Here is a 13,696-nt window from a genome sequence, read left to right as displayed (position 1 = left end):
TGACTCAGGGGAAAGAGGTCTGGATTTAGAGTCAGGCAGATTTGGGTTCAAATCCCAGCCCTTCAAATTCCTAATTGTGGTGACTTTGGGCAAGCCACAACTTCTCTATGACTCAGTTTCTTCATCTGTAAAATGGGATTGAACCAGATGACTTCTACCATCTCTTCCAGCTCTAAATGTGTGATCTTGTGAAACTTCCAGCTCTAGATATCGTGAAACTATGATAGTCCCACTGTAAAACTAGGAAAACTGAGGCACAGAGAAGTTATGTGATTTTTGTCAGAGGACACACTTTCCTGAGAGAAAAGAGGTTTGCCTAGAAGTTCTTTCCCCCATTCTCTCCACCCAGAATCCACCCAGATTCTAGGTATCTCCTTCTTTCTTCCAGTCTGTCTCCTGTCACCTCCCCACCTTCATGCTAATGTGTCCATAGGTTCTCAATGATGAATGACTCTGAAGGGTGGCTGTCCATTGAAGAACATTCTGGGGAAGTCCGAACAGCTTCGAAACTGGGATCAGGACAGCCTAAGGAGACGTATACTGTGCAAGTAGTGGCTGAGATCTTGGGTAAGGAAGAAACTGGAAGGGGCTGCCCCACACTCTGAAAGACCCAGAGTCAGACAGAGAGATTCTAAGAAAAAAGAGTGAGAAGAAGACAGACAGAAAGAGAATGATCATAGCCAAGAAGTGTGTGAAGCCCAGAATCACAGTCTGATGGGAAAGGACTTCAGAGAACGCCCCACACCCAAGCAGCCAACCTCCTTCAATATCCCCAACAAGTGATCATCCATCCAGTTGACTTCCAAGACAGAAAGTGATGGAAAATTCATCATATCCCAAGGCAGTTCATTCCACTCTGGGATAGCTCTGTCTAAACCAGAGTCTCCACCCACAACCTAGGTCCATGATGTATCTTTAGGGATATTCCCAAAGGCACCCAACTCCATGAACAGGGTTCCATGGCACTTACATGGACAAAGAGTTTTCCCCCACCCCCTCCCAGCACTCTCTGCCATGACCATCTGACTCAACCAGATGAAGGTGGCCAATTGTTGACCAAGAGATTTGGTGGGAAGGTGCTCTCTCTTAAAGAGCTACTGGCCTTTTTGTGTCCCTACTACTCTTATACTCTCTATACCCTGTCAATAAATAAGATATCTCTCCAAGGCCCAAAGTGAAAAAAATAACCCCATCACTCCCACCCCCACTTAGGTAGAAGACCCCAGTCAGAGCTCCTGGCATACACACACACACACACACACACACACACACACACACACACACACACACACACACACACACACACACACATATAAGCTATTTACCACCAGTCTGGTTACTATAAACTGGTTACCACTGCTTCCCTGGTGATCTAGGATATCTGGGTAGTGGTAGGAACAGGCAGGATTCTTGAGGGGGAAGAGAACTCTGGTGAAGAGTATTTGATTAGAATCTCCTACTTAGCACCTATGTGGCCATGGGCTCTGAGCCTCAGTTCTCTTATATGTACAATGAGGAGGGGGGAGGTTGGATTTGGCCCACAGTTCTTAACCTGTGTGTGCATCATAGATTCTTTGCCAGTCCTGTGAAGTCTACAGACCCCTTCTCGGGATAATGTCTTTGCAAGCATAAAGCAAAACTTATAGGTTGATGAAAAGAATGATATTAAAATATGGTTACTAAAACAATTTTGTATGTCACAGATCCCAAGTCAAGAATCCCTGGATTAGATCTCTAAGGCCTTCCCCAAATATAAGGACTTGGGGGTAGATTGGGGGGAGGGGGCATGTTTTCCTGTGCCCTGACTAGGAATTAGAGATTAGAGCTGAAAGGGATCACAAAAAGGAAACATAATTTAGCAATTAAGTGCTAGATTTATAGACAAGAATCACCTGGGTTTAAGGCCACCTTTGACACTTACTAGCTATATGACCTTGGAGAAGTCACTTAAGCACTTATGAAATAAGGGAAGTAAACTAGATGTCTTCTAAAGTCTCTCCCAGCTCTAAAGTCAAGAGATCATGCCATCCACTCCCTGTTTTAGAGATGAGAAAATGGAGTCCCCGAGTTCAAGGTTACATGGGTAGTAAACGATGGAGCTGGGATTCAAAACCAGTTCTTCTGATTCCAAACCACTGCTCTCTTCACACAAGCCTTCCTCCCCCCAAAGAAGAAACAGAAGCCAGAGATGAGGAGGATGTCCCCAAATTCCCAAACCCTAGTTGGCTTACTTCCTGGATAATTCACTCCCTACAGAATCAATCCTTGCCACTTCCCCCTACCCACTCCAAATAGGAGGGAAGGTCCTTGACCTTTGTCTTTGGTTCTTTTGCAGACCATCCCAGTCTGACGACCACTGCAGCCCTGGTGCTTTATATTGTGCAAGATCTCCCACCCCCTGCTCCAAAATCCCCCTCCCTCCCTGTGCCTGTCCCCTCCACCCTCCAGATCCTCTGCACTCCCCAGGATGGGCCACAGGGAGTGGTCATCAGTGGACTACAGCAGGGCAGCGACCATGCTGCTGACCATGACTCCTATTCCTTCACTCTGAGTGAGGATCCCACAATACGGCGAGAGTGGAGACTTCAGGCACTCAATGGTGAGGCTAGGCTTGGGTAGAGAATCAGAAATAAGTGTCTGAATGATTAGGTAGTTCTTCAGGAGAGGCAGTGGGAGTTGAGGGAAGAACACTGGATTTGGAACTGGAGAGCCTGGGTGACCTCATGGAAGATCATTTCCCCTCTCTGAGTCTCAGTTTTCCTGTTTGGAAAAATGAAAAAGATGGACGCCTTCTAGCTCTCCATCTTGTGATCCATTCCACACTGCTCCCTGGCCACCTTCTGTCTATCCCAGTGTCCCACACTTTCCCTTCTCCCATCCTAGGCACCCACGCCTATCTCACTATGGCCCTCAGCTGGTTGGAGCCCCAAGAATACTTCATCCCGGTTTTCCTGACACACTCGGCCCAGACCCAGAAACTCCGAATACGCGGTAAGGCCTGCTCATCTCCCGAGGAGCAGGGACCATAGAGGAGAACAATCAATGATTTGCTGTGCTAAGGGGCAGGGATGATTTGAAAAAGAAGTACAAGACGCAGTCCTTGTTTGCTGAAAGCTCAGCAGTTCAGTGGATGGAGTCATTCAAGGCTCCATCTTCCTCTCTTCCTTCCCCAGTAGATCTCTCACCCTACTTCCAGAACTAATTTTTTCATGCAGATATAGCTCTGGTCCCTAACCTCTGCTATACCTAGATCTAGACATGTTATTTCTCTAATCAAATTAAGTCAGCGAGCATTTATTAAGTGCCTTCAATGTTCCAGACTCTGGGGATATATAAAGCAAGGCAAAAACACTCCCTGCCCTGAAAGAGCTCACATCCTGCCCCAGTATAGGGGGACAATATACAAACCACATATAAAGCCTTCCCTAGCTCTCTATAGCCCCTTAAGTGAAGCCCAAATTCACCTGCCTGGCAATCAGGGCCTCCTGCCACCATTACCGCCTTGCCTTGATAACATCTTATCCTGGTGTTGAGCCAAAGTGGATGGCTCATCATAACCTGCACTCCTACATCTTCATGCCCACAATGCCCTACCCACTTTTCCATATATTGAATTCATGCCAAGCCTAATTCAAATGTCACTTCCTTCAGAAAGCCTACCCTGATGCCCTTACTTGGTAACTATCTTCCTCTAAACTTCCAGTAACATTTTAAACTCAAGTAAGAATTTTTAACTAAACTTCTCACTTCTCTAATTCAATTACCAAGCACCTAAAATGGGGCAGTGGATAGAGCACTAGGGCATGGAGTTGGGAAAACCTGAGTTCTAATCCAGCCTCAGACACTGACTAGCTGTGTGACCCTGGAAAAGTCACTTAACCCTGTTTGCCTCAATTTCCTCATCTGTAAAATAAGCAGGAAAAGGAAATGTCAAATCACTCCTGTATCTTTGCCAAGAAGACCCCAAATGTGGTCACAAAGAGTCGAACATGACTAAAAATAACTAAACAACAATTCAATTATCATGTGATACAGCATACTATAGCTATTTGTATTTGTGTCATCTCTGTACTAGACCATATGCTTCTTGAGGATAAAAACTATGCCTTATCTAAAATCTACATCTTCACCTGCCCCTGCACCCTATATGGTTCTCAATGTAAGAGACATCCTATTGTCTCTCACATGTGACAGGATATTCCCACAGATGTAACAGGCCCCCTTAATATGTGGGACCCCAGAAGATAACCTCTGATTTGAGGAACCCTGTGATGTTATATCACAGGCCCTACATCTAGGGTTGCTCATCAGCCAATGGTTGTTTCATACACACACTCCCAACATCCTCCTGGCAAGAGGTTGTTAACATTTAGACAGACAACTTACAGTTTAATTGGATTAGTAAATTCTGGGAAAATTTAGAAGTATTAGGCATATAAATATCTTAAGTACCCCCAAAGTTAATACTACATAGGTGTCCCCTCATTGTCATAAGTCTAATGACAACAAGTGGTAGGGGAGAGATGTTGTCACCCCAGATGCCATTTTCTCCTTCTCGTTTAATATCCTGTCTGCGTTCAAACTAACCTGGGAGGCAGGTGTGATATATTCCTGTTATCCTTGCTACTGGGGAAGGTGGAGGCTGGTGGGTCACTTGACATCAGGAACTCAGAATAAAGTAAGGCTGAAGTCAATTGGCTGTCCTCAATAAGTCCCTTTCCAATGTGAGAAGTCTTTGGGATGGGATGCTGCTGCATCTGTGCTGATCAGCAAGGAGACCAGGCTGGGAGTGGCCACTACATTTCTGGCCAAGCTAAGATAAAGGCCCAGTCTTCAAACAAACCAACCCTAACCTGGGTTTATTTGGCACTGAAGCTGACCTGCAAATATTCTAATTAGATGGTGAGCACCTTGAGGACAAGGAATATCTTATGTCTCTTTTTGTATCCCCAGTACTTAACACAGTTCCTGGCACATGGGAGATACTTGATAGTTGTTTATTGACTAACTGACTAATATTGGCAATCCCTATGGAAATGCCATCTCCTAGTTCTGAGCCTGTATCCCAAAAGACACATTCCTTATGGCTTCATTCAGTAAGCATTTAATAAATGTTGGTTGTTGAATTGAATCGACATGCCATACTGTCCTAAAATAGATCACACCTGAAAATCAACTCCACTCCTAAAATGAGATCTCTTAGAAAAGAAAACAATATATAAGTACTTCCATGTTGTTGTTCAGTCATTTCAATCATGTCTGATTCTCTGTGACCCCATTTGGGGTTTTCTTGGCAAGGGTACTGGAGTGGCTTCCTCTCCAGTTCATTTTACACATGAGGAAATGAAGGGTTAAGTGATGTGCCTAAGGGGTCACACAGCTAGCAATCATCAAGCTGGATTGGAACTCAGGTTTATCCCAACTCAAGGCCTGGTGTGTTATCCACTGAGTCACTGAGTGGCCCGTCCTTCTAGTTTCATCCTTAAATGTCCTTATGATGGATGATATGGCTTCATAGGGTCCCTTGCCAAGCTTTCTACAAATTTGTTTTACCCCTCTACTGCTTCTCACTGTTTTAGAAGGGGTTACTGTTTATAATTCTCTACTACCCTTCCCCATTAGACTTTGCAAACAAGTTTATATTCTAAATCAGTGTTGGCCTTGGTTGCCATATCTCTCCTCTTGGCAAGAAAATCGAGTGTTTGCTGGCTAACACTATTTCTAAATTTTTAGACTTCTCTTTATGGTGATGAATTTACCTCAATTAAACTCTCTTAGAAAATGTTGATAATCTGTTTAGATATTCGGCTTTCTCTTTTTGGTGATGGATTTACATCATTTAAACTTCCTTTGGAAATGTTGATAGTCTGTAGAAAAAGATCTTTTATGTATTTCCTATTTTTCAGCATCAACATCTTGCTTGAGTTGCCTCGGTTACCTGACATATCTACATACTTTCTTCTCATTTTTATTATTTCTTCTAATTTGGAATTGATTTTGATCTTTGTTCTAACAAGTCAGGAATCTGACTGTATATACACAGCTAATTCTGAAAAAATCTCCCTCATAACTCCCCATTTCCTCTCTGTCAAAATTCAATCAGTCTAACTTTTTCATGATGTAACTTGGTACTTTGTCTAAAATTTCCTTCTCCTGTTTTTTTAAGTGGGATGATCCTTACAAGAGGTGATTTGTCTTCTTTTAACTGATGCTTTAAAAAACACACATAGGTCATTTTCAATTTCACTCTCTTCCCTGAAGTGAACCTTACCTTATAACAATGAAAAAGTAATTCAGCATAACCAACGGACAAAGCAGCCACATTTGATGGTGTATGTAATTTTTTTTCAGCTATAAACACGTACTTTTTCAAGAGGAGGGATCTCTTTTATCTTCTGTTTTCTAGAACCAAGATTATGAATTTCTATTTTGATTTCTGTTGCCTTAGTGTTGTTTTCTTTCTTCTCTTGTTTCTTCTTTCACTTGCCTAACTCAATAAAATAATCTTCCTATGTTGCCCAGAATTGTTTTTTTATAGTCCTATAATATTCCATTGCATCCACAGACTACCATTTGTTTAGCCATTCCTTAATCAATGGACACTTTGTTTTCAGCTTTTTATTCTTTGGCATATATAAACAAGAAATTTATAAACAAATAGTACTTTTCCTCCTGTTATTGACGTCCATGGATCTATACCTCATGATGGAATAGCCGGGTCAAAAGTTAGTGGTTTGCCAAGAATAGCTGACCAATTCAAAGTTCCACCAACAATGTATCTACCTATCTTTCAGCAGCTGGGCAGATGATGCGAATGAGGTGTGCAAGTCCAGAAGGAGTGATCATTGTGACCCAGATAGTATTTGGATAACAGAAAAGGAGTCAGAAGAACTTAGAAATATGGATTCAGGGCAGACTGGTCAATTCCCTTTCCTCCAGCTCCCAGTTCTTCAGAGAATCTCAGAGTCAGAGGGATATGAGAGGCCATCTAATCTACCCTATATTGGCTGAGAAATCCCTCTTCATGAATGGTTTTCAAGCTTTTTTGTATCTTGGACTCTTTGGCAGTCTGGTGATGCTATGGACCCCTCTTCTGAAAAAACATTTTAAAATTCATAATCAAAGAAAATACTAAATTTTAGTTAGAGGTTAGTGAAAGTAAAGATGTAATTTTTCCTGTAACAATAATAACTGGCATTTATAAAGTACCTATTGTATGCCAGGTAGTATACTGAACATTTTACAAAAATTACCTCATTTGATTTTCACAACAACCCTGGGAGATAGGTGCTATTATTATTCTTGCTCTATAGATGAGGACACTGAGGCAAACAGAGGTTAAGTGACTTGCCCAGGGTCATATAGCTAGTGTTTGAGTCCAGATTTAAACTCAGATCTCCTTGATTCAAGGCCTAGTGCACTATCCACAGTGCCACCTAGCTGCTTCATTCCTTCCAAATTCATGGGTCCTCTGAAATCTATCTGCAGACCCACAGACCCCAGTTGAAGAGCCCCAGCTCTATATTTTCAATTACCCTCTACAGTATCAGCCCTGGACGCAATGGGATACAGTGATGAGAATACTTGATTTGAAGTCAGGTGCCTAGAGTTCAAATCCTAGCTCTGATATTCCCTATTTGTGTCACCCTGGGCGAGTCATTTCTACTCTCCAAGTCTCAGTTTCCCCCTCTATAAAACAAAAGGATTGAACATGATGGCCAATGAGAATGTATAAGAGCAGCATGATCCTCCCAACTCTGACATTCTGTGTCCTAAGGTCCCTCCAACTCTGATGTTCTGTGTTCCCAGCTCTAAATCTTATTTCCCTCCCTTTGTTCACAGTGATGGTCTGTCTGTGTAACTCGGAGAGGCAATGCTTTCTCAAAGTGGGTCGGATGAAGGGAATGCCCACACTGCTTTCTGCTGTTGGCATCATGGTGGGCACCCTTGTAGCAATAGGTAAGTCAAGTCTTGGTCTTACTTGGGACCTGAGTGAGACCCAACAAAATGGGGGGGAAAGCCTGTGGCTATTTATAGATTAAGAGGGTTATCAGCCTTAGAACTAGAATGGACCATAGCAATCACGTAGTCTAGCCCTCTCATCCTACCAAGGAGAAACTGAGGCCCACAGAAGGGAAATGACCTACCCACAATCACCCAGGTAGTCAGTATCAAAGCACTTTCACTATACTCACCTCCTGGTAGTCCAAAGTCTAGTTGATTCTTCTTGAATAAATGTGAGCTTCCAAATACTTCTAAAAGTATGATCCTTAATAAGCACTCCAAGTTTTGTATTTACAGTACAAGCTAAGGATATTCTATTTCATAAGTATTATGAGTTTGTCACCCACGCAGAAAGACTCAGATGAAGGAGACAGAGAGAGAGGATAGAGAGGACTAGCTCTGACAGAGGGGTGGGGGGAAGAAAGGGAATAAGCTACTAATATAGAACCTACTATGTTTTGGGCTATGAATGCACTGTGACAAATATATAGAACCTACTATGTACAAGGCACTTGTTATGAACTACTACAAATTATTTCATTTGAGGGAAATAGGCTTGCAATTTGAGAAATGACCAAAAGTTAGACAATAGTGAGGAGCAGTGGTTTATGAGCCAGCTGGCTAGATTCCCAAACTGTCCCCTCAAAAAACTATGAAAGCAGAAATTGACACATGACATAATAATTTTATGTTTTCCATAAAAAATAATTCAATTAAAATAACAGCAAATATATTAACCTACCTTTAGTTACTATCAAATTGGATTGCCCAAGATCAAGGAAAAGCCCCCTGGGTCCAATATTCTTGCCTGGAACTGACTGACTCTCTCTTTGATACCCAGGTTTCTTCTTAGTCTTGATCTTCAGCCACTTGGCCCTAGCAAGGAAGAATGTGGCACAGCCTCCAGACAGCATCCCCCTGAAGGCTTCTGTCTGATGGGGCTAGGCATGGTTGGATCTCCTGCCTTCCTTAACCCAAAGTTTCTATAACTCCAACAACAAGGACTTGGATTCTGGACTGAGTTGGGTGAGATCAGCCCCAGAGTTAGAAGATCTCAGGAACGAGCCTTTGCCCTCTCATTCTCAGTGGGCAGAAGGCACGAGCAGAGGGGCCAGACGAAGCCTGCATCTGTCCCAACATGGACAGATAATCTCTTCCTTCTCTAGAGTTCTCCTCTGAAACTTGGGGCCCGTGTTCCCATCAGTAAAAGTTACAGCTTTCTCTAATGTGACTAATTTCTCTCATAAACGTCTCCTGATAAAGTGTCCCCCACAGCCACCATGGAATAATAAAACCTGGTAAGAAACTGAGCCAGAGTTCTTGAATTCCCATGTCTTCTTTCCAATGATTTGTCTGTCTGTCTCTCTTTTCATCCCTCTGTCTTTAAGCTGAGAGAAGTAGGTCAGTCAAAATTGAGTGTCTGGAAGGCCTATTCAATCAACTAATATTTGTTAAGCACCTACTATGTTCAGAGTTCAGTGCTAGGCACTGGGGGAAAGATAGAATTTGGAAAAGACTCTTGTGCGTCTTAAAGGGCCTGCCTCACTAGTCATGTTGCTCCAGGATCATGAGAGAGGAAAAGGGTCAAAGAAATTCTCTGTGAGCCTCATGGGTTGGTGTTTCCATAAGTGAACTTCATCCCCCTTCTCCCCAGTCCCTCTGATTTAATTAACAGGCTGAATGAATATAATGTGTGTGTTATAGGGGATAGGAGGTTCAGGTCCTCAGATAGGGTTTATAGCTACATAGGCAGTCATTTCTGTAGTGAGTGTGTGTGAGTACATATGCCAAAATGTATTCATCCAAATGGAAGGACCCTTGATCCTGATCACACATTGAACCCCAAACCTGACTGAAAACTGATCCTTAATCCCTATCACAAACAAAGCTCTACCAAGCCCTCTCCCCACACCCATCCCAACAGCTACAGGGACAGGTTAGAAAGGGTCATGGTCTAAAATCCCAGCCCCTGTGAACTGCTGAGTTTCAAATATTCTGGAATTAGGGAAAACATCCTTTCCTGGTTACCTGATCCTGTTTCTAGAATCATGAATGTAGAGCCAGAAAGTACTTGAGCGACTGGCAAGAGGAGATGATGTTTCTTTCTTTTGGGCAGAGACTTTGGGGATATTCTTGAGTAGGAATAGACTCCCTTCTTTTATAGATAATGTGAGATATTGCTCATACAGACTCAAACCCAGGTCCTAGAATTTAGCATCCAATGTCCTTTCATCACACCAAGCCCTCCTCCATCTCTTTGCACTCCCTCTGGCTCAGAGGACATCTTCTACAATTCAGCCCATCAGGTCACAGAACACTGGAACTGAAAAAGACCTCTGCTGATAGAACATAACACACGAGAGATGCAAGAGGTCTTACTTAGAACATGATTCTCATACAAACTCACATTTGCCACATGCTTTTTAGCTATGTAGTGGAGGGAGACAGAGCCCTGGTCTTGGAGTCACCAAGACCTGAGTTCAAAATCTGACCTCAGACATTTACTAGATATGTGTCCCTGGGCAAGCCTCTTAACTTCTGCCTGCCTCAGTTTCCTCATCTGTAAAATGGAGATAATAATAATAGCTCCCTCACAGAGTGTTGTAAGAATCAAATGAGATAATATTTTTAAAATACTAAATAAATGCTAGCTGCTAACATTATCATCATCCTCACTCTACTCACAACAGCCTTGTTGGCTAAATAGAGTGTGAGAGCTGGAAGGCTGAAAATGTAGACCGTCAGAACACAGAATGTCAGAACAGAGCAGGTTTTAACGGGTCTTACATCAGCCTTTCTTACGCTGTGGGTCGAAACCCCATATTGTGTTATGAAAAAATTGGCAGCACTAAAAGGTTTCTGAATGCACAATGACCAAAAATTAATTAAAAATCAAATGCCTGACTCCAAGGTGTTTCAGGCAGCGCTTGCCAATATTACATCACATAACTTCACCACAGTCTTGGTTCTGAACACAAAGCATGTGCACTTTGCACTGTGCATGCCCTCAGGCTACACAACACCAACTAACTCCTTCAAAAAGGGGTCACAAGTAGAAAAAAAATTTAAGAAGCCCTGATTTAAATGACAAACAGAAGATTTTCTATTCGATCCTGGAGGTAATAGGGAGCCATTGAACTTTGCTGAGGAAGGAAATAACCCAGTTAAATCTGAGCTTTGGGAAAAATCACTTTGGCAGCTGAATGGAGAATGGCCCGAAATAGGGAGAGACTTGTTGCAAATGGTGTCAGTATGGCGTGATGAGGGCTTGTTCCATGGTGGCGTCAGGAGAGAAGGAGAGGTATATCATAGATGTGATGAAGGAATTAAATGACAAGATTCAGCAACAGACTGGATATGAGAGTGGGGATAGGGGGAGTGGTGTTCTAACACTTTGCATTCTAAGGTAACTTTCAGGATATTCTACATTCTAATATCCCTTTCAGCTCTGATATTTTATGTTATTGGTTGTAACATTCTACATTTTAAGGTCCCATCCAGCTCTCACTTCCAATTAATATCTCTGGCTCCAAGTTGACTATGCATTGACTATGCATATACATATATACGTATAGTCATATACACGTATAGTCATATATATGTATACACACATACATACACACACATCCTATCCTTATGGTTCAAGATGTAGGAACCATCTCCAGTTGTCCTGACCTATATCTAACCACTTGACCCAGATGGTTCCAGAGGAGAAAGTGAGGGTGATGACTTTGTACAGCCCTGTCTCACTTAAATCCAATTCACTTGCTAGTCATGATATCATTTTCCTGATGTCATTATCCTCTTTGACAAACAACAATGGTTCAAGATATGCTCAGAACATTATCTTCATACATGAGGTTTGGATAATTTTTGAAATGAAAGAAAAGTTAGCTAATTAGCTAAATATGTGGTTATCCCCTGCCTTATAACAGATTGGGGATGGAGGGATACTCACTAAATACAGGGATCAGATATTGGGTCTCTACTATGCCGTCTGTTCCTTTGAAGGAGTCAAGAAAAAGAGAAGACATGGTTCTTGCCTTCCAGGAACCTGCCTTCTACTTTGTCTCTCTGGGCCTCAGTTTTCCCACCTGTAAACTAAAGAAAACCCCAGATGGGGTCATGAAGAGAGGGACACAACTGAAAACAACTGAACAGCCTCTGACAACAGAATTACTATTCTTTCCACTTTCACAGCACTGCTTCTCATACCTTCAGGTCCTCCAGAAATGGGAGCTATTAATATAAAGTGCCAAAAAAATGTGAGCCATTATTATTGTTATTATTAATCACAAGAAGATGACAGGCCTAAAGGGTCTGGCCACTGTCCAGGGAAGGACACCCTGTTGGGTGAGAGTCTAGGCTAGTGGCACCACGTCTTAGCCTTTGCCCCTGCCTCTCAGCACCCCCTCAAAGACTGTGGCAGGCTTGGGGGCAGGGAGGACTCGGGGATGTGACTGGGGCCTCCGGGGGGCCAAGTAGGGGGCCGAGCTGGGCCTGTGTCCAATACCAAAGACACTTCCCAATCAGCAGGCACCGATCAAAGGGCCAAACTGCAGTGAGAACAGAGAAGCTCATGTGGAAGGAATGTAAACATCTGGGGGTATTTTTAAACTTTTTTTCCAGTTCAAGTGATTAGAGCACTTCAAGTAAGAGAGACTCTCTCAACTCTCTCAGGACTCAGGCGACAAGCAAAGGGAGGAAAAGAAACGAAAACCTATCCATGAGCCAGGCAGCCACTTCAGGAGCCATCTCGTCTCTCCTCCTGCCCTACCCAAAGGCGTTGCCTTGCTTTGTTCTGGGGGAGCAGAAGCAGGAGAACCCTCTTTTGTTCATAGCCTCATGTCCCTCAGAGTCAGTGCCAACACCCCAACAAGTCTTTCCCAGCCAATATGGCAGCCACACGCTGGCTGGGGACATGGGGACTGGGCAAGAAGGGGAAACCACCTCCTTAGTTGGGGGTTTTCTTAGCCATTGTATCAGAGGTCAGCAAAACAGGATGAGCTGGGTAGGGGGAAACTCCAAATGAGTAGGAAACAGAAGACTGAAAGCAAGTGTGCATGGGGGTAAGGCTCAGATCATGGGAGAGTGAGAAGAGGGCTCCATTTGGACATGGAGCTCCAGGATTTGAATCCTATTTTGCTGCTTAGCTTGGATAAGTCCTGTCTGATCCCTGAAAGCCTCTTTTCTTCATCTATGACCTCTAAGACTCGGTTCTACATCTTCGGCCTTACAGCATAAAACTAGAAGGACCCATGGACATTGGGCCACAAGGTGGCACCAGTATAAATGCTACTATCACTTTTTATAATAGGATAATTTTTTTACATTTTTATTTAGAGTTTTGAAGTCCAAATTCTATCCCTTCCTCCCTCCTTCCCCTCCCCATTCCCTGACATAGTGAGCCATCAGATATAGGTTGTATATGTAATGTTATTATTATTAACTTAGAATATCAGAGACATAAGAAAGAATTTCGGAACATAGACTATAGGATGTCAGAGCAAGAAAGGATCATAGATTAGGGAATGTTAGACTATAAAACGTAGAATGTTCGAGATAGAAGAGATTTGGTGTAATCAAGTCCATCCCTCCACTTTACAGATGAGGAAATTGAATTCCAAAGTTGGGATGGGACTTGCCCAAGGTCACAGAACTTACATGGGGCAAAGTTGAACCCAAGGCCAAA

General features: G+C 42.9%; 1 protein-coding gene across 2 annotated transcripts in view; it reads left to right on the top strand.

Annotated features, from left to right (window-relative positions):
- CDH16 (cadherin 16) overlaps positions 1-9,314 on the top strand; it is a 45,760-nt gene extending 36,446 nt beyond the window's left edge. For both annotated transcript variants that reach the window (XM_072635947.1, XM_072635946.1), the window contains exons 14-18: positions 434-567; positions 2,336-2,599; positions 2,884-2,991; positions 7,843-7,959; positions 8,846-9,314. In XM_072635947.1, coding sequence (XP_072492048.1) covers positions 434-567; positions 2,336-2,599; positions 2,884-2,991; positions 7,843-7,959; positions 8,846-8,940 — 718 coding nt within the window. In that variant the 3' untranslated portion in view covers positions 8,941-9,314. The remainder of the gene's footprint in view (positions 1-433; positions 568-2,335; positions 2,600-2,883; positions 2,992-7,842; positions 7,960-8,845) is intronic.
- Positions 9,315-13,696: the final 4,382 nt, after the last annotated feature.

The sequence above is a fragment of the Notamacropus eugenii genome, chromosome 1 (assembly GCF_028372415.1).
Source record: "Notamacropus eugenii isolate mMacEug1 chromosome 1, mMacEug1.pri_v2, whole genome shotgun sequence".
Classification (NCBI taxonomy): Eukaryota; Metazoa; Chordata; class Mammalia; order Diprotodontia; family Macropodidae; genus Notamacropus; species Notamacropus eugenii.
This window is presented reverse-complemented; position numbering and strand designations above follow the sequence as displayed.